The 21,361-nt window shown below is 39.4% G+C and overlaps 1 protein-coding gene across 16 annotated transcripts in view; it reads left to right on the top strand.

The window, feature by feature from the left end:
• Positions 1–21,361, top strand: part of ANKRD44 (ankyrin repeat domain 44) — a 321,410-nt gene that overhangs the window by 242,163 nt on the left and 57,886 nt on the right. The window contains exon 17 of one of the 16 annotated variants that reach the window (XM_074009622.1): positions 19,653–20,137. The exons of 14 other annotated variants lie outside the window; for them this stretch is intronic. In XM_074009622.1, coding sequence (XP_073865723.1) covers positions 19,653–19,706 — 54 coding nt within the window. In that variant the 3' untranslated portion in view covers positions 19,707–20,137. Of the gene's footprint in view, positions 1–19,652; positions 20,138–21,361 lie in introns of those variants that run through there. One more of the 16 variants, XM_074009625.1, reaches the window with a different exon arrangement.

Raw genomic sequence — 21,361 nt, 5'->3', positions numbered from 1 at the left:
TTCATCAAGGTCACAAGATACGAGATAAACATATAAAAATCAATTGCGTTTCTGTGTACTAGGAATGAATATGTAGATACCAAAATTAAAAGTACAATATTATTTTCAACTGCACCAAAAAATTGCTGTCAAGAACTCTGCGCTTAGTCCTAGATCCAAAAGACATGTGTTGAAACCACAAAATGGTGATGAAAGAAATCAAAGATCTAAAAAAAAAGGAGAGACATTCTGTATTCGTGGATTAGAAGACTCAACATGGTAAAGATGCCAAATTAATCTGTAGGTTTAACACAATTCTTATCAAAATTCTAGCAAGGTTTTTATAGACAGATGAAAGATTTTTCTAAAATTTTTATGGAATAGCAAAAGAACTAGAAAGCCAACACAATTTTGAAAAAGAACAATGTGGGAAAAATCAGTCTACCTAATTTCAAGAATTATTATATAGTTTGAATATATAATATATATTTTATACTACTGTGTCAATACATGACAGTCTTGTTAATACCTTACCCAGTAATCAAGACTGTGAAGTATTGGCAGAGTGATAGGCACATAGCTCAATGGAACAGAATAGACAGCTTAGACATATACCCACAAAAATATGCCCAACTGATTTTTGAAAAAGGTGGAAAAGCAACTCAGCAAAGAGAAGGTCAAATTTTTAACAAATGATGCTGGAGCCACTGGACACCCATAGGCAAATAAAAAAAATCTTGACCTAAGTCTCATACATTATACAAAAATTAACTCAAAATGGATCATAGATTTAAAGGTAAAACAAACAAACAAAAAAAAAAACAAAGAAAATCCTTGGGATTTAGGACTAAGCACAGAGTTCTTGACAGCAATTTTTTTAAAAAAAGATTGCTAAATTGGACTTCATTAACATTTAAAACTTTTGCTCTGTGAAAGACCCTGTCACCAGTTTGAAAAGACAAACATTAAATTGCAAGAAAATATTTGCAAGTCACATATCTGACAAGATATGTGTCTAGAATATATAAAGAATTCTCGAAACTCAACAGATTTTTAAAAGATAACACAAACACTCCCATTAAGAAATGAGCAAAATATGGCTGGGTGCGATGGCTCACACCTGTAATCCCAGCACTTTGGGAGGGCAAGCGGGGCAGATCTCTTGAGGCCGACAGTTTGAGACCACCCTGGCCCACATAGTGAAACCCTGTCTCTGCTAAAAATACAAAAATTAGTCGGGTTGGTGGCACATGCCTGTAATTCCAGCTACTTGGGAGGCTGAGGCACGAGAATCACTTGAACCTGAGAGTTAGAAGTTACAGTGAGCCAAGATCTTGCCACTGCATTCCAGCCTGGGAGACAGCGAGACTCTATCTCAAAAAAAAAAAAAAAAAGAGAGCAAAATATATGAACAGATATTTCACTGAAGGGGACATATGGATGACAAACACAGAAAAGATGTTCAATATCATTAGTCATTAGGAAAATGTAAATAAAAACCACAATGAGGTCACTATATGCATATTAAAATGGCTAAAATAAAAACAGTGACAACACCAAGAGCTGGTAATGATGGAGAGAAGGTGGGTCACTCATGCATTTGCAAGTGGCAATATAAAAAGGGGTAGTTATTCTGCAGAGCAGATTGACCGTTCCTTTAAAAACGATTTAATGTAATTCCTATGTGAATCAGCAGTTTTACTCCTGAGCATTTTTATTTCAGAGAAATGAAAGCTTATGTTCACACAAAATCTGTACACAAATGTTCATAGGAGCTTTATTTGTAATAGCCAAAAACTGGAAGCAACTCAAATATCTTTCAGTGGGCAAACTGGTACATCCATACTAAAGAATACTTTTCAGCCATAAAAAGGAACAAATTATTGACATATGCAGCAACCTAGATGAATCTCCAGGGAATAATAAAAGGCAATTGTGTTAAGTGAAAACAAAAATCTAAAAGGTTACATACTGTGTGATTCCATTTATATAACATTATTGAAATGATGAAATTATAGAATGAAAAACAGATTAGTGGTGGTCTTTAGGGATTAATTAGGGGTTAGGTGTTAGGGAAGGTAAATGGGTGTGTCTGTAATAGGACAACCTGAGTTGCCTATGTGGTGATGGAAATACTCTGTATCTTGACTTTATTGAGATATCAGTATCTTGTATCTGTATCCATATCCTGATGGTGTTACTGTACTATAGTTTCATAAGATGCCACCATTGGGGGAAACATGGGATCTCTCTATATTATTTCTTATAATTACATGTTAATCTACAATGATCTCAAAACGAAGTTTAATTTAAAAATCTATGTAACTAGGAAACAATCTCTTTAGAAAAAAAATGGATATCTTGGTAAATGAAGTTGATTAGCCCTCAGTTATAATGAAGACCTGCCATGAAAATCTAGCTGGAAAACAAAATTTTTAGCTGAAAGTATTCTGCCTCTGCCACCAGACTGTGTGCTCTTTGAAGAAAGAGACGTCTCCTCTCACCCTAGCTGAAAGGCAGTCTGACTGAGCGGTGCAGGGTGCAGGGCCTAGAGCCAGAGCAAATTCAGATTCTGCCTTTTACTAACATTATGATCTTGGTTGATCTCTCTGTACGTTAATTTCCTCATCAGCGAAATGCACAGAATGACAGGACCTACCTCCTAGGGTTGTTGTGAGGATTCAGCAAGTCGGTGAATTAAAAATGCCTAGAGCAGTGCCATTCACTCTTTGCATCCCTAATACCTAAATCAGTGTCTGGCATTCAGTGGGTGCTCTGTTACGTGTTTGTTTACTGAAGTGGGTTAATATAAAGATATAACTATGTAGCTTAGAATATATAACATTGTTTTCTGCGGAAAATGTAGCTTTTGCTTATTTTATGTTTTTGATAGTAAAATTGATTCGTATTCCCTGAACATATGGTAGCATGGAAAGAAGTATTAGGACAACCAGAGTGATGAAGCCAGCCTTGGATTAGACATTGTCTTTGAATAAGCACCTAATTCAGTGATCTACGTGTGTCACCTAAGAGTTATGTTTAACCACTACCACCACCTTGAATGCTAAATTATTCAACATTTCAACTACACAAGTTCTTAGAAAGACCACTTTATCCCAAAATCAATGCATGCAGCTCAGGTGTCTCATCCAGAATGGGATCTGGCAGCTGGTCTTTCAACTCTTTCCACTGGGAGAAAGCTTCCGAATCTGTATCTCTAAGCTCAGTGTGCTTCAAGGTCCAGGCTTAGCCATCCAATTGCCTGGTGGATATCACCATCCAGAGGACTTGCTGGAACTGGAGTAGGTTCTGAACTTTATGGCACCAAAGTTCATGGAATTTTGATCGACAAAATAAGGTCATCAGACACTCATTCCTTGAAAGAATCAACCTTCAATGAAACAAAACAAAACCCTGATTCTTTTTCAAAGTTTTAGCTCATGAGGGAGTTTAACAACCATGCTTATCATTTTTAATAAAGTTGGAATAATGAACATTTATGACAAGCATGTTGGACTGGGCTCTGTGTCTGCATCATCTCATTTTATTCTCGTAACAGTTCTGTAAAGTACCTGCTATTATTATCCATATTTCACAGATAGGTATCCTAAGGCACAAAGAAATTAAGTAACTACCCTGGGTGATATGACTGGTGGGATGTAGAGCCAGGATTCAAACCCATGTCTGTCTCACTCTGAATTCCAAGCTTTCAACAACCATGCTGTACTGTCTGGAGGACTAGTGAACTCCAGACTTTTGAAAGACGAAGCTATCTCAGAACATCTGAATTCCAACCAAGGTACCATCGAGATGAGTGGTCTTCAGGATTTATCAAAGGGAAGCAAGAGAACCTCAGACAATACCAACAGTTATGTCTGTAGGTCTATATCATTCATTTATTCTCTTCTCTTCTCTCTTTCTCTTTCTCTCTCCCCTCTCCTTCCTTCTTTACCTTCTTCCTTTCTTTCTTTCTTTTTTTAGACAGGGGTCTTTCCTCTGTTGCCTAGGCTGGAGTGCAGTGGCATGATCACAGCTCACTGCAGCCTCAGCCTCTGGGGTTCAACTGATCCTCTCACTTCAGCCTCCCAAGTAGCTGGGACTACAGTAGCCCACCACACCCAGCTAATTTTTGTATTATTTATTTATATATGTGTGTGTGTATATATATATATATATAGATGTGTGTGTGTGTATGTGTGTGTGTGTGTTTTTCTTTAGACAGATTCTTGCTCTGTTGCCCGTGCAGTGGCATGATCTCGGCTCACTGCAACCTCCGCCTCCGGAGTTCAAGCAATTCTCCTGCCTCAGCCTCCCGAGTAGCTGGGACTACAGGTGCCCACCACCACACCTGGCTAATTTTTGTATTTTTAGTAGAGATGGGGTTTCCCCATGTCGGCCCAGCTGGTCTCAAACTCCTGACCTCAAGTGATCTGCCCACCTCGGCCTCCCAAAGTGCTGGGATTACAGGCGTGAGCCACTGCTCCAGGTCATAATTTTTGTATTTTTTAGAGACAAGGTTCCGACATGTTGCCTGGACTGGTCTTGAACGTCTGAGCTCAAGCAATCTGCCTGACTGAGCCTCCCAAAGTGCTGAGATTATAGGCATAAGCCACCATGCCTGGCCCATCCATTCTTTTGCATGACTAGCAATCTGCATTTTTTTTTTGTATTAGGAGAGCAGAATCACCCTATGCCATTATCCACCCAGTGAGGGGTAAAATCGACCCCAGCTACAGCTCTGTGGTACATCCCACTGTTTGAAATCTGCAGCACTAGCCCTGGACTTCTGCACATATTTTCATAAAAGCACTCATGCTTGGACCCAGCCCTCCTCCTGGAATCTCTGTTCAGCATCTTTTGTAACAGCTGCTGTCAGCTTGGTATCACTCTCCAGATGATAACACCTGCCAGGGATGAGTGCTTCCAGCTAGAGGGAGGAAAGTGACTTTCCAGCAAGCTTGTTTCTCCAAAGATGGCTTGTCCTTGGCAGCTGCTAAGGACTCAAAGTCCTCTGTTGTGAAGTCTAGATCAGGTCCCTGTAATAATCACTTCCCTTCTTGATCCTCATTTGGTTAGATAAAATGTAAAGGCCTGAGGACTTTTTAGTCAGAAGAACAGCTCACATGCACACCTGTGTTCCAGGTCAGGGTGCTGTGAGGCTCACAAAGAACAAAGAGCCTTTCTAAAATTCCAAAGGAGGGAAGAGGCCTGGCTGTCTGTAACAGCTGAAGGAATATCTGGGAAAACCAAACCCTCAGCAGTAAGTGAGATTTACTTTCTCACATGGGCAGATCCTCACAACCTAAGTGGTAACATCACCGGATTTAAATTCTGTGGGCCATTCAGCGGAGAAGAGTACTTTTGGGCCAGGTTCAGTGGCTCACGCCTGGAATCCCGGCACTTTGGGAGGTCAAGGCAGGAGGATTGGTTGAGCTCAGGAGCTTGAGACCAGCTTGGGCAACAGAGCAAGACCTTGTCTCTCCAAAAAAAAGAAAAGAAAAGAAAAAATTAGTTGGGTGTGGTGGTGTGTACCTGTAGTTCCAGCTACTCAGGAGGCTGAGGTGGGGGGATTGCTTCAGTCCAGGAGTTTGAAGCTGCAGTGAGCCATGATCGTGCCACCGCACTCCAGCCTGGGTGACAGAATGAGATTCCATCTGGAAAAGAAAGTAGTTTTGTTAATATTTAGCAATAACATTCACCTGTTCACTGGAAAGGTAATTTGGTACATTTTAGAGTCATAACTCCGTAGCATTTTTTTTCTAGGAAACATTTTATAGTTTTCCAAACACATAAGTTATTTCACACAAAATTGTTTAAATTACATAAAGATATTTTTTAGTATATAGCAATCTTGATCTCAAATTCCTCACATTGTTATGGGACAGACTATAGTAAGAAATAGCCCAAAGCAACCATTTCAGATGAGCAGTGTGTTTTTGTTGTCATTGTCTCTTAAAATGTGTTTTTTAAAAGAAGGGAATGTTACAATTAATATATTTGATTACTCAGTATTTCCTGTGTACTGGCCTTTTTAAGACTCTCCAGAGTACTAGCAGTTAGTGGGTTTGGAGATTAGAGTCTACATCCCAGTTGTTTTTTGTTTGTTTGAGACAGAGTCTCGCTCTGTCGCCCAGGCTGGAGTGCAGCAGCGTGATCTCAGCTCACTGCGGCCTCTGCCTCCTGGGTTCAAGTGATTCTCCTGCCTCAGCCTCCTGAGTAACTGGGATTGCAGGTGCATGCCATCACGCCTGACTGATTTTTGTATTTTTAGTAGAGACAGGGTTTCATCATGCTGGCCGGGGGGGTGTCTTGAACTCCTGGCCTCGAAAGATCTGCCCACCTCAGCCTCCCAAATTGCTGGGATTACAGACATAAGGCATCCCGCTTGGCCCCAGTTTTTATAAGTTCATAAACTTTATTCATCTGCATTATCACACCAGTCACACCAGATGGATGACAAGAATATCCTTCATGAATTTACAGTGAAAAATCCAGCTGCTAAAAGGACCAGGAGATTCATGTCATCTACTACAGCTATGTTCCCTTCTACGTAGGGGATCCAGTTTTACACACTGAATAAAGATCAGATGTTTTCTTCCTGAGTGTGGAATTAAAATCAAAGAAACTGAGTAAAAATTAATGCGCTCAAGCTCTGATAACCTCATGTATCCTCTCTTATTCAAAACCCAGTGCCTTACCAATCAGAATACCTTTGATGACCCATCCAGGAGTCCTGTCCTCTGGACAGGGCTACAGAAACCCTTACCACTAGTTCTGTTTTTCCTAGACTCCATGAATACTGACTTGGTAGACCGTTAGGACAACTTCCAAGGTGTGGCTTCTCTTACATTAGCTACCTAATTTAGGATGGCTGCTTTCTGATGTTACAGAGTGGATTATAGGGAAATGTGCTAGGAACCATGGCCGACACAGAAATAATATTAGGCATCCGAGGGTGTGGTGGCTCACGCCTGTAATCCAAGCACTTTGGGAGGCCGAGGCAGGTGGATCACCTGAGGTCAGGCGTTCAAGACCAGCCTGACCAACATGGTGAAACCCCGTCTGTACTAAAAATACAAAAATTAGCCGGGCATGGCGGTGCATGCCTGTAATCCCAGCTACTTGGGAAGCTGAGGCAGGAGAATTGCTTGAATCCGGGAGGCGGCGGTTGCAGTGAGCCAAGATTGTGCCATTGCACTCCAGCCTGGACAATAGAGTGAGACTCTGTTTCAAAAAATAAATAAATAAATAAATAATAGGCATGGATATTACTTTCAAGGAGATTATAACCTAGTTTGGGAGGTAAAAAGTGTGCGACATAAATATTGACTTATCACCCACATTTCCTAGTTCTCCATAGGGTAATAACAGGATTATAATAACTACTCCCCAGTTATTTCTCTGGCCCTGCCCCCAAATTCTGCAGGCACTCTGGCTGTGCTCCAGTTCCTTCAGAAGGGCTTTCAGCATGTTTCCCATGAACTCTACGCACTTCTCATGGTGAGCACAGGACACCCACTGTTTTCTTCTTCTCTTGTTTTTGCTTTCTGTGGTGGTATCTTCTGTGTTTACACTCCAAAGACTGTTTGGTCACAGGTGTCCAGTAAAGACACTGCTCCAATCGCTGCCCACCCGTGACAATGCAGGGGCTGCCAGTGTCAATGCCCGGGTGTGGCGTCTGTCCTCTGCCACCTCCTGCAGTCCCCACCCGACAACTCAGGCCTGAGCTTATGGGAGTTCAGCCAGAGGACGGGCTGTGTGATATGCTTGAAAGCTCAAAGACTTCCACATTATACAGTCTGGTTTGGAATGCCAGCCCCACAATTACCTAGCTACAAGGTCTGTAAGCATTTTACTTTGCTTCCATGAGCCTTCGTAGCTTGTCTAATCTGTCAAATGGGGGTTAGGTTGCTTATAGCATTAAGTAGAAGAATGTAAGTAAATCCTAAAAAAATTAAAAATAGAACTACCATGTAGTCCAGATATATATCTTCCAGATATATATCTAAAGGAAATGAAATCAGTATCTCGAAGATGTATCTACACTCTTATGTTCACTGCAGCACTATTCACAGTAGCCAAGCTGTAGAAGCAACCTAAGTGTTCATTGATAGATGGTTACTGTGATACACACACAAAGACACACACACAGACATACACACAGACAGGGAAATCATTCAGCTTTAAAACAGAAGGGAATCCTGCCGTTTATAACAACATGTATGACCTGGAAGACATTACACTAGGTGAAATAAGCCAGTCACAGAAAGACAAATACTGCATGAACTCACTTTACCTGTGGAATCTAAAAAAGTTGAACTCATAAAAACAGCGAGTAGAATGGGGGTTGGCAGGAGCTGAGGTCTAGGGGGAAATGGGGAGATGTTGGTCAAAGAATATGAAGTTTCAGTTTGCAGAATGAGTAAGTTATGAAGATCTAATGTACAGCATGAGGACTATAGTTAATAATACTGCATTGTATTCTTGAAAGTAGAAAGTATTCTCACCCCCCCTACACAAGGTAACTATGTGAGGTGACGGATATTAGGATATTAATTAGTTTGTGGTAATCATTTCACAATTTATACATATATCAAAACCTCACATTGTACACCTTAAATACATGCAATTTTTTCTTGTCAGTTATGCCTCAATAAAACTGGGAAGGAAAGGAATGTAAGTAAAGTATCTAGCATGGTGCCTCGCATATGATAGGTACAAGTGGCAACTGTTACTATGTATTCATTTAATGTATCTTAATCAATTTCTCTATCTGCTGGATACTGCTATGTGCCAGGTCTAAAAAGACGAAGAAGCTGCTGTATCTGGGAGCTTACTATCTCATAGTGGGAATTGGCATGTAAATAACTAACTATGACAAAATACAGTAGTTGCTCTGTTAGAATTTTGTATTCCTATTATTCTTATTATCCAAGATAAAACATGATGTCCTAGAAGAGGTACAGGTGACACACTGTGAGACTTTAGGGGACAGCATGTCCCATTCTGGGGTCAGTGGTTAATGAGAGATTCACAGACGCTCATGAGCATAATCTGTTTGCTATGTTGGTCTCTTATTTCCTTACCTCACCATTTGTGTGAATGTGGAATAGTAGTATCAAACCTGTAACGAATTGAAGGATGGAGAGTATAGAGAGATGTTTGGACTTGGTTTGATAAGTTGACTATCACCTCATTTTCAAAATATCAGAGAACCTATTGTCATGATGGTTTATTTTTCTTTTGATGATGGTTGCATCAGCCACTAAGTAGAAAAGTTGTAATTGACACAGTACATCGAAGTAAGGAAAATAGATGGTGTATCTAAAATTGCATTGCTGAGTCGCATCACCATCTGGGAGCAGCCATTCATAAAAGATTAAATGTGAGGCAGGCGCATATCTGAATACATGTGTGTCTGTCTCTCCCATCTGTTTTAATTTTGCTTAAAATAATAACAGCTTTCTTTACCTACTTACTTGAATCTGTGCTGCTTCTGTTAATGTCCATTAGCCAGAAGTAGTCTTTGTGGTCTTTAACTAGTGTTTCAGAATACCAGCAAGATCAGCTGTCATTGGATCAGAAGAAATTTTCTTTAAAGTTGTATATTTTATTGACTGGGCTAGAATCACTAAAATTTGATGCTTAAAGTGAGAAATGTATGCTGTAGTTTAACACTAAAATTGCTGTCCAAAAGGATATTTATGTTGGTTTGTACAGCTTTTGTGAGGACTAAGAGCAGGTAAGAAAAATGTGCTTTTTCCATTGCATTTTTAAAAGATTATTGAAAAGTTAATATTTCTTTGTATTCAAATCTGTTATCTGCTTTGTTTCCTTTTTAAGTATTTTTTTTTTATCATATTCCCATGTCCCTCAGCTGCTACATTCCTTTCCAACCCACCCTTACTCCTCTACTCTCTCTGGCCCTAGGCAAATACATTTTACCTTGAGCTGAGACAGAAAGTAAATTAACATCATGATAATATAATTCAGGGTAGCCTGGGAATATCATCTAGATGAAAATTATTGTTGATTAAAAGAGGTAACTCTTAAATTTAAGAATTGCTCTCACAAGTCACCATGGAAACATGAGGCCAGTATTATAGTTTTTCCTGATAGTGTACAAGAACTGTATATGCTCAGCAAGTGGAATTGATCAAATGTAATGCCCATCATTCTGGAGTATTTTATAGGACCAGCTGCTTGTCACTATTCCAATGTGCCTGTCACATAATGCAATCAAGTATTTTGCAGTGCAGAACTTCAGCTGAATTAGCCCTCAGATGAGAACTGTTATTAATAAATGTGGATAATGGGCAGGAGACTAAATGTGTTTTAAACAGAATGAAATGCAGGAGACCTGCTGCCTTTTTATCTTAGATACAGGCTTGTAGTAGTGATTAGGCCTCAGACTTATATCAAGAATCTAATAGTCTGGCCGGGCGCGGTGGCTCACGCCTGTAATCCCAGCACTTTGGGAGGCCAAGGCGGGCGGATCACAAGGTCAGGAGATCGAGACCAAGGTGAAACCCCGTCTCTACTAAAAATACAAAAAATTAGCCGGGCGCGGTGGCAGGCGCCTGTAGTCCCAGCTACTTGGGAGGCTGAGGCAGGAGAATGGCGGGAACCCAGGAGACGGAGCTGGCAGTGAGCCAAGATCGCGCCACTGCACTCCAGCCTGGGGGACAGAGGGAGACTCCGTCTCAAAAAAAAAAAAAAGACTCTAATAGTCAAAGCCCTTGTAGATACCATTCACATTGTTTTAATGAACTCAATGCTCTGGAAGGTGAAAAATTAAGACAACTGACATCAACTATAAGTTTCTGCTCTTCTTAAAATTATCTATTATTTTTTCTCATCTTGTATGACACCCTTCTCTATCTAAAAAGGCTTTAATTCGTAGAACACGGAGAGTGACAGGTCACTGCTGGGAAAAAAAAAAAAAAAAAAAAAGATTCACAACCTAAATGCAGGGAGAACATCTCTATGAATCCTCCAATCCAACTCCAGTGCTTTTCTAACTTCAAGCCATATTGATTTTAACATCTGGTGACTTTGGGGACCTGCAGTGTCAGGCATGGAGTAAAGCAGTAGATGATTATTAATATGTGCAGTAACGGCAATCTCAATAAATTTTTTTCACAAAGTTCTTAAACGAAAACATCCTTTACTGTTGGAATTAACAAGCTGACTATTATCTACGGTGGCACCATCTGGTGGTTTCATTTTTAATGTCATTGTGTATTTATTATTATTAAGAACATACAGTATACCAGGTATTGCTTACTATAAAATAAACCCAGCCCCATCTTGACAGATTCAGCATATACTGTGAACTGGCAGAAATGCAGGAAATAAATGAAAATGGATTATTCTGTTGGAAATGTGTGGGTTCTATAAGACTGCCAACCCCTAGACATATTTCCATTATTCAGACAAAGAAATCATCAAAAAATTATTTTATTTTTAATTTCTTAATTTTTATTTTTTATGATTTTTGAGACAGAGTTTGACTCTGTCACCCAGGCTAGAGTGCAGTGGAGCGATCATAGCTCACTGCAGCCTTTGAACCCCGGATTCAAGCAATCCTCCCACCTCAGCCTCCAGAGTATCTGGGATAACAGGCATGTTCAACCATGCCTGGCTAACTTTTAAAAATGTTGTGTAGTGACAGGATCTTGCTGTATTGCCCAGGTTTGTCTCAAACTCTTGGCCTTGGCTTCCCAAAGTGCTGAGATTACAGATGAGAGCCACCATACCTGGTCAGAAAATTTTAGATAGAAGCAAAAAGAACTGTTATATGGTTGGATCAGTGTGGACAAGTTTCAGAAGATTATAATGTGCTTGAGAATAAACATCTCTTAATTTAAAAAAAATTCAAAAACAGTTCTTATATTCCCCAAGGTAGAAGCAAAAAAAATTTTAGACCGAAAGCTTCCGTGAAAAAGTACTGACAATTCTAAACAAAATATTGGCAAATTAAGTGTAACAATATATGTTCAAAAAGATAGTACATAACAGCTAAATGGGAATGCAAGGGTAGTTTAGTATTAGAAAATTAATCAAGGTATTTTACCATATTAACAGAAAAAGGAGAAAAAGATCAGATAAACATTTTGATCAATGCAAGTATTTAGTAAGGCTCAGTACCTATTTGTGATAAATTCTTAGCAAACTAGTAGAAGGGAACATCATTAATCTGATAAAGAACATCTGCAAAATATCTGTGGCAAACATTATACTAAATGGTAAAATATTAAACACTTTTTTTCCTTATAGTAGGAGCAAGACAGATATGCCTGCCATCTCCCTTTCTCTTCAATATTGGACTGGGAGTCCTAGCTGGTGCAATAGAGGAAAACAAGAAATAAAAGTGTGGTGGACAGAATGGCCCTGCAATAACTCTAGAACCTGTGAATATGTTACCTTACGTGGCAGAAGAGACTTTGCAGATGTAATTAAGTTACAGATATTAAGATAGGTGGTAGGTTAATTGAATATGCATATAGGAGAAATAATTCTTTCCTTCTACCTCATATCATACACAAAACTCAATTCAAGATGGATTGATAAGGGTATAAGGTCATTATACAAAAGGCAACTTATATACCAGCAACAAAAAACAAATTTAACTAAAACATTTTAAAATACCATTTACAAAAATATTATCATTTGTACTAGTATCTAAAATATTATATAAAATGTTATTTCCATAAAAACTGTAAAACATTATTGAGAAAAATAAAAGATGTCCTAAATAATCAACTTTGCCCTTTCCATATACGAGGTTAATATTCTAAAAATCAATTACTTTCCTACATCCCAGCAACATCAAATAGAAAATGAAATTTTAAAAAGATATCATTTACAAAAAATTACAATTTTCAATAGCATAAAAAGTATTAAATGCCCTTACCATAAACTATAATACATTATGGAGAAAAAGTAACTCTGTTTCAATAAGTAGAAAAACATAATTATTTCTATAAATTGAAAGATTGTGAAAATAGCAACTCTTCCCAAACACATTTACAGATTCATCAAAATCCCAGCAAGGTTTTTTGTGTGTGTAAATTGAAAAGCTGATTTTAAATTTTATACAGACATTCTAAGGTTAAAGAATATATAAGGCAATCTTGAAAAAGAACAACCTGGGGACTTAGACTTCCAGATACAAAAAATCCGTTGCAAAGCTATAGTAATGTCCCAGCACTTTGGGAGGCTGTGGCAGGAGTATCAGTTGAGGCCTGCCTGGGCAATACATGTGAGACCCTGCCTGTAGAAAAGAATTTAAAATTAGCCAGGCATGGTGGCATATCTGTAGTCCTACTTACTCTGGAGCTGAGGTGAGAGGATCACTTGAGCCCAGGAGTTAGAGGGTTTTTTTTTTTTTTTTTTTTTTGAGACGGAGTCTCATGCTGTTGCCCAGGCTGGAGTGCAGTGGCGTGATCTCGGCTCACTGCAAGCTCTGCCTCCTGGGTTCACGCCATTCTCCTGCCTCAGCCTCCTGAGTAGCTAGGACTACAGGCGCCCGCCACCGCGCCCGGCTAATTTTTTGTATTTTTAGTAGAGACAGGGTTTCACTGTGGTCTCGATCTCCTGACCTTGTGATCCTCCCGCCTCGGCCTCCCGAAGTGCTGGGATTACAGGCTTGAGCCACCGCGCCCGGCGAGTTAGAGGTTATAGTGAGCTATGATAGCACTCCTGTACTCCAGCCTGGTGGCATAGCAAGACCCTGTCTCAACAACAAAAAACCTTTAGTAATGAAAACAGTATGGTATTAGAGCAAAGACAGATGAACTAACCAAAAGAACAGAATAAAAAGTTGAGAAAAACAGTACGGTATTAGGGCAAAGATAGATGAACTAATCAAAAGAACAGAATAGGGAGTTGAAAAATGGATCCACACATATGTGGTATCCTGATTAATGATAAAGGTGCATAGCAGTTCAGTAAAGAAAATTATCTTTTCACCAAATAGTGCTAGGTTAATAAAACATGTGTATGGAGGAAAATGAATCTTCTTTTACCATATACAAAACTGAATTCGAGATAGATTGCAGATCTATATGTGAAAGGTACAACAATAACGTTTTTAGAAGAAAGCATAAGAGACATCTTCATGACTCACAGAAAAATATCTTTTAATAAGATACAAAATTAACCAAAGGAATAACTGGATATGTTGGACTCTATTACATTAAAAACTTTGTCCATTAAAAGGCACCATTAAGAGAGTACAAAGGCAAGCTTCAGAGTACAATACATGTATATGAAAAAGGTCTTGTACCCAGAATATATAAAGAACTCTTACAGAACATATAAAGAAAACTTAAAAGCCAATAAGAAAAAAAATAGATAACCCAGTGGAAAAATGGGCAAAAAACTTGAACAGGCATTTCACAAGAGGTTATCCAAGTATTTATAAATATGTGAAAAAAGTACTCAGCTTTAATAGTAATCAAGGAAATGCAAATTAGAACTACAATGTGTGTGTTAGTGTTCCATTGCTGCCATAATAAATTGCCATAGATTGAGCAGAATTAAAAGAACACAAATTCATTATCTTACAGTGTTACAGGTTAGAAATCCATTACAGGTCTCAGCTCAGGGAGAGCAAAAGGCTTTAGAGAATGAGAAATAGAACAGATAAGTTTTGCTCTATGAGGGTGATTTGAGCAGCTGCAGACCAGTGTATGAGCATGGAGTGGATGAGAGCCTATTAGTCCAAAGAACTGCCTCTTTTCCTCAATTTGCCTTTGGCTAACGCCACCTGGGACCATATCTCTCCCATATTCTATGGCCTCTAAACGTTCACTACCATGGCATCTGTACAGAAGCTAGTCTGCAAATGGTGCTTTAGCCAAAGGGTTACTAGGGTTATTCTTTTAAAAGAGCCCTTGGAATATTCTTATGGCCTTACACTCATCAGAAAAGTGTCATAAATCAAACAGGAATTCTCCAGTGGTTAACAAGTTGGAACTGGAAATAGCTAGTGTACGAGATCACTTACCTGCTTCCAGGATCACTGTGAGCGTAAGTTATGTCTCACTTACTGGCTAATATCAAGACAGCCTCACTAGCTGAGTGGTATGTACAGGGAATTTCTTTATTTTGTGCTTGTACAGGCACTTTATTGTCTTTTGTTTAACTATATAGACTTTAATTTTAAGAGGACATGTTTCTTTTCAATGGTGACATTTGTAAATGTATGGTGTGGCTCTGCCTTTGAACCTAAAATAGATGCTGATTTTTTTTTTTCTTGAAAGTTGAGTTATCAACTATTGCTTTCATGTGCATAAGTTCAGTTGCTTGAGTTTTCTTAGTATTATAGCAAAATAAACTGTTTCTCTCTATTTGTTGATCATAAGTTTAGGTAAGCTTACATTATTTCACATGCTATAGAAATATTTGTGCTTCACATAGGCCAACATCAGGTATTCTATATTACCAACATAAGAATTTCATTAAGTTTTTACATTACATATAAGTTTAGACATTGAGTGCAAATATAATTATATTTCAGATCTTTTTCAAGGTTTGAGCCTTGTATCTTCAGTATGTCCTATAATGAGCCAGGTTGTGATCTGATATCTATTCTCCTCCTTTATCTTTTCCTTTGAACTGTACCTTGCCAGAATATAGGAATATGTGTACTTATCTGTAGAGATATAATGTTAGAAGCCCTTTGATAAACTAGTTCTTGAATAAAAGGTTAACATGTTACCCATTAGCAACATGCAGCACAGCCAGTTATATAAGTAGGTAAGAATGGGTGAGATTTTTGATTTGATTAGTATTATGGCTGGTTATTTACCTTTTCCAGCATAAATAGCCATATCAATATTTAAAGGATATCAGTGGGCCAGTTACAGTGGCTCAGGCCTGTAATCCCAGCACTTTGGGAGGCCAAGGAGGGTGAATCACCTGAGGTCAGGAGTTCGTGACCAGCTTGGCCAACATGGTGAAACCCTGTCTCTACTAAAAATACAAAATTAGCTGGGCATGGTGGCGGGCACCTGTAATCCCAGCTACTTGGGAGGCTGAGGCAGGAGAATCACTTGAACCCAGGAGACGGAGGTTGCAAACAGCCAAGATCATACCATCACACTCCAACCTGGGCAACAAAAGCAAAAGTCCATTTTTTTTTTTTAAAGGATATCAGTGTAGGCAGAAATGAATTATAATTAGATAATGGGATAGAAAGACAGAATGGGTATAAATAACTGCCCTATTTCAGGTTGTTTTCTGATTATAAAAATTATCTGTGCTTAATTGTAAAAATTGTGGAAACATCATAGAAATATAAAAAGAAAATAGAAATCCCCTATGATTCCACCATCTAGACATAGCTACTATTTACATTTTGGTTTATTTTCTTCCAGTCTTTTTTCTTGTGTACGCAAATGGATGTGGGTGTGGGTGTGTGTCAGGGTAAGTTTTAAGTATCTCAAGTTCTTTTTTTGTTTTGTTTTTTGAGATGGAGTCGCGCTCTGTTGCCAAGGCTGAAGTATAGTGGTGCCATCTCGGCTCACCACAGCCTCCGCCTCCGCCTCCTGGGTTCAAACAATTCTCCTGCCTCAGTCTCCTGAGTAGCTGGAACTACAGGCGCGCGCCACCATGCCTGGCTAATTTTTGTATTTTTGTGGAGATGGGGGTTTCACTATGTTGGCCAGGCTGGTCTCGAACTCCTGACCTCAGGTGACCCACCCACCTTGGCCTCCCAAAGTGCTGGGATTAGAGGTGTGAGCCACCACACCCAGCCTATCTCACGTTCTTAAAAAGCAACAACAAAACAGGAAATAATTTTTAAAGGACAGAATTATTTTAGATTATTAGGAGTGGAGCAGTCAGGCATCAATTTAATTTAAACTTCAGCACAAGAAATATTTTGTTTAGAACTTGGCTAAAAGAGACAAATTGGGACCATCTGGTTTTAATCCCTCTTTTACCAGCTGAGCCGAGCAGCTCACCTTCTCCCCAGTCTTCACTTCCTTCCCATATTCTTTGGCAGAGCTATATACACCCTGGCATGATTACCAAAACAAATTAATGCTTCTTAGGTCTGCTTGTAATTAATAACTCCCAACAGAACATGAGTCTTCTGTGGACTTGGAACGTTGCCTAATTTTCTCTAAGATAAGTAATTAGATGGCTGAGGACTGATAACACTCTTTCCTCTGAGCCTCTGCCAAACAGCCTACATCTGTAATGTGGGTAAGATGATTAAAATCTAAAAATGGCTAGAGGTTTTCTTATGTGTCACAACACGGAAGGTATTTATTGCACTTCATCCCCCAAGCCCAACATTTCCCCAAACAAGAAGAGATTTAAAAATGGATCAAGAAAGGCTATTCCTAAAGTCATTTATGTGGTTTGGTTAACATCTGTTGTCTATTTTATTCTCCATTCAACTCACAAATTTTCTATGCAGTCAAATTAAACGTGAAGGATGGATTTCTCACTAGCCATGAACACTATCAAGTTGATGGTTACACTGTTCCTTGGAACCTGGGCTATACACCAGTGGGTCCATGTTCACTAAATTCCTTTATGAGAATATATTGGAGTATTCCCATCACAGGGCTTCTATTTGGCAACTTATCTTCCTATTATGAAGCTCAAAGTCAGAGCTCTGTACTGCCTGGATGGTAACCCCAAAGTTTCAACAAGAATAATTTTTTAATCTACTTTTATTTCCTTAAAGCAGGATTTCTCAACCTTGGTACTATTAACATCTTGAACAGGATAATTCTTTGTTATGGGGGACTATCTTGGCATTATAGGAGGCTTAGTAACATGCTGGCCTCTGCCCACTAGGTGCTGCTAACAACCAGCATCCCACTTAACGTTTTTACTCCAGACACTGCCAAATGTCCCCTAGGGGTTTCAATGCCCTGGTTGAGAATCTCTGCCCTAGAGAATAGTATTAGCATCTCAGTGGTGACAATAAGATAAAGTAGACCCTTATTTATAAGTGAGATAATAGCTGGAATTCTAAGCTAGTACTATTCATTTATCTTTTCAACAAAGTTACTATTAAGTGATTCAGAAGGCACATGTGGAGAGCAGTTGATTAAATACATATTCTGATTTGTCAAGACACAGTGACTCACACCTGTAATCCCCACACTTTGGGAGGCCACGGCAGGAGGATTGCTTGAGTCCAGGAGTTTGAGACCAGCTTGGGCAGTGTAGCAAGACCCTGTGTCTACAAAAAATAAAAATTAAAAAATTAGCTGGGTGTGTGTTGTGCACCTGTAGCACCTTTAGTCCTAGCTACTCAGAGGCTGAAGCAGGAGGATTGTTTTGAGCCCAGGAGTTTGAGAGTGCAGTGAGCTGTGATTGTGCCACTGCACTCCAGCCTGGGTGACAAAACAAGACCCTGTCTCTAAAATAAATAAATGAGTAAATGAATATATATTCTGATTTAGCCAAGCTGGCACCTCCTAGTGACCATTTGGAAGAGAATTACAGTTTTGAGAAGGTTGGGCTCTATTGTGTGTGAGTCATCAGCACCTTAAAGGTGATAAGAAAGGATAGCCAGGTACAGTGGCTCACACCTGTAATTCCACCACTTTGGGAGGTTAAGGCATGTAGATCCCTTGAGCCATGGAGTTCGAGACCAACCTGGGCAACACGGCAAAACCCCGTCTCCAAAAAAATACAAGAATTAGCTGAACATGGTGGTGTGTGCCTGTAGTCCCAGCTACCTGGGAGGCCGAGGTGGGAGAATTGCTTGAGCCCAGGAGGTCAAGGCTGAAATGAGCCATAACTGTGCCACTGCACTCCAGCCTGGGCAACAGAGTAAGACCCTGTCTCAAAAAAAAAAAAAAAAAAGGTAAGGGAGACATTTGAATCATTTCATAGATAGAGGTATTCCAGGGTACTAGGGTACTATGCTTTCATATAACTCAGCACAGCTGAGAATAACCAAGGGTAATTTATACGCTCTGTAAGTAAAACTTAAAAAAAAATAACCTGATGGCTCACCAACAGAAGGTAACAGTAATATAATTTAATTAGCCCAATAACTAATTTTCTGAGTGGGAAATTTTTATTGCAATAAAAGATATTGTGAATTTTAGGCTGGGCGTGGTGGCTCATACCTGTAATGCCAGCACTTTGGGAGGCCAAGGTGGGTGGATCACTTGAGGTCAGGAGTTCAAGACCAGCCTGAACAATATGATGAAACCCCATCTCTACTGAAAATACAAGAATTAGCTGAGCATGGTAGTGGGTACCTGTAATCCTGGCTACTCAGGAGGCTGAGGCAGGAGAATTGCTTGAACCCAGGAGGTGGAGACTGCAGTGAGCCAAGATCGCACCACTGTACTCCAGCCTGGGCGACAGAATGAGACTCTGTCTCAAAAAAAAAAACACAAAAAACAATGATACTGTGAATTTGGAATAAGGAAGAAGTAGAATGCTTTGTTATTGATGGTTGGTGTGGTTTGGATATGTGTCCCCACTCAAATCTCATGTTCAATTGTAATGGCCAGGGTTGGAGGTGGCCTGGTGGGAGGCGATTGGATCATGAGAGCAGTTTCTCATGAATGGTTTAGCACTGTCCCCCTTGGTGTTGTCATCGTGGTAGTGAGGGTGTCCTTATGAGATCTCATCATTTAAAGGTGTGCAGCCTCTCCCCGTTCTCTCTCTTTCTCCTGCTCCAGCCGTATGAAGTCCTGGTGCCCCCTTTTCCTTCTGCCATGATTGTAAGTTCCTGAAGCCTCCCCAGAAGCCGAGCAGATGCCAGCCTCATGCTTCTTGTACAGCCCTGTGGAACTTCGAGCCAGTTAAACCCATTTTCTTTATAAATTACCCAGTCTTAGGTATTATTGATAGCAGTGTGAGAATGGACTAATACAGTGGCCAAGGGGTGTCTTGGCCAAGATTAAAGAGACAGATCATTAGATTAGCTTAGAAGGAAGAGTAATATATGTTAAAATTGGAAAAGTACCCCAGGAATCTTCTTTCTTTCTTTAATTAAAATCACTGCTATGGTCAAATTCTTAAGGTAGACCTGGGCATGGTGACTCATGCCTGTAATCCTAACTTCTCAGGAGGCTGAGACTGGAGGGTCACTTCAACCCAGAAGTTCAAGTCCAGCCTGGGCAACGTATCAAGACCCTGTTTCTAAAATTAAAAAAAAAAAAATCTTATGGTAGAGATTCAGAAAACCATCTGGTTATCCTAAAGAATATATAAAGCATGAACATATGAGGCATATTTGATGTGAAAATGTGAAAGTTGAGTAAATGAGAATGTGTTTCCTCCACAGTATAGTTCTTAAATATTAGTGTCTGATTGTGTAGGTGTTATTGGAGGGTAAAACAAGGACTTCTCACTACCATGTACAGATTCAGAAGTCTCCAGTTACCCTCCATTGTGGTGTCCTGGGAACTTATAAATGTCATGGAAAAATCCTTTGCACACAAATTATTAGAAGATGGCAAATTTTTAATGAAAGTTTATATGAAAATAGGTCTATTCCTAAAACTATAAAAACCCTAGAAGAAAACCTAGGCAATACCATTCAGGACATAGGCATGGGCAACAACTTCATGACTAAAACACCAAAAGCAATGGCAACAAAAGTCAAAATAGACAAATGGGATCTAATTAAACTAAAGAGCTTCTGCACGGCAAAAGAAACTACCATCAGAGTGAACAGGCAACCTAGAGAATGGGAGAAAATTTTTGCACTCTACCCATCTGACAAAGGGCTAATATCCAGAATCTACAAGGAACTTCAACAAATTTACAAGAAAGAAACAACCCCATCAAAAAGTGAGCAAAGGATGTGAACAGACACTTCTCAAAAGAAGATATTTATGCAGCCAACAGACACATGAAAAAATACTCATCATCACTGGTCATCAGAGAAATGGAAATCAAAACCACAATGAGATACCATCTCACTCCAGTTAGAATGGCGATCATTAAAAAGTCAGGGAAGAACAGATGTTGGAGAGGATATGGAGAAATAGGAACGCTTTTATACTGTTGGTGGGAGTGTAAATTAGTTCAACCATTGTGGAAAACAGTGTGGCAATTCCTCAAGGATCTAGAACTAGAAATACCATTTGACCCAGTGATGCCGTTACTGAATATATACCCAAAGGTTTATAAATCATGCTACTATAAAGACACATGCACACATATGTTTATTGTGGCACTATTCACAATAGCAAAGACTTGGAACTAACCCAAATGCCCATCAATGATAGACTGGATTAAGAAAATGTGGCACATATATACTACGGAATACTATGCAGCCATAAAAAAGGATGAGTTCATGTCCTTTGCAGGGACATGGATGAAGCTGGAAACCATCATCCTCAGCAAACTATCACAAGGACAGAAAACCAAACACCGCATG

The sequence above is a fragment of the Macaca fascicularis genome, chromosome 12 (genome assembly GCF_037993035.2).
Source record: "Macaca fascicularis isolate 582-1 chromosome 12, T2T-MFA8v1.1".
NCBI lineage: Eukaryota > Metazoa > Chordata > Mammalia > Primates > Cercopithecidae > Macaca > Macaca fascicularis.
This window is presented reverse-complemented; position numbering and strand designations above follow the sequence as displayed.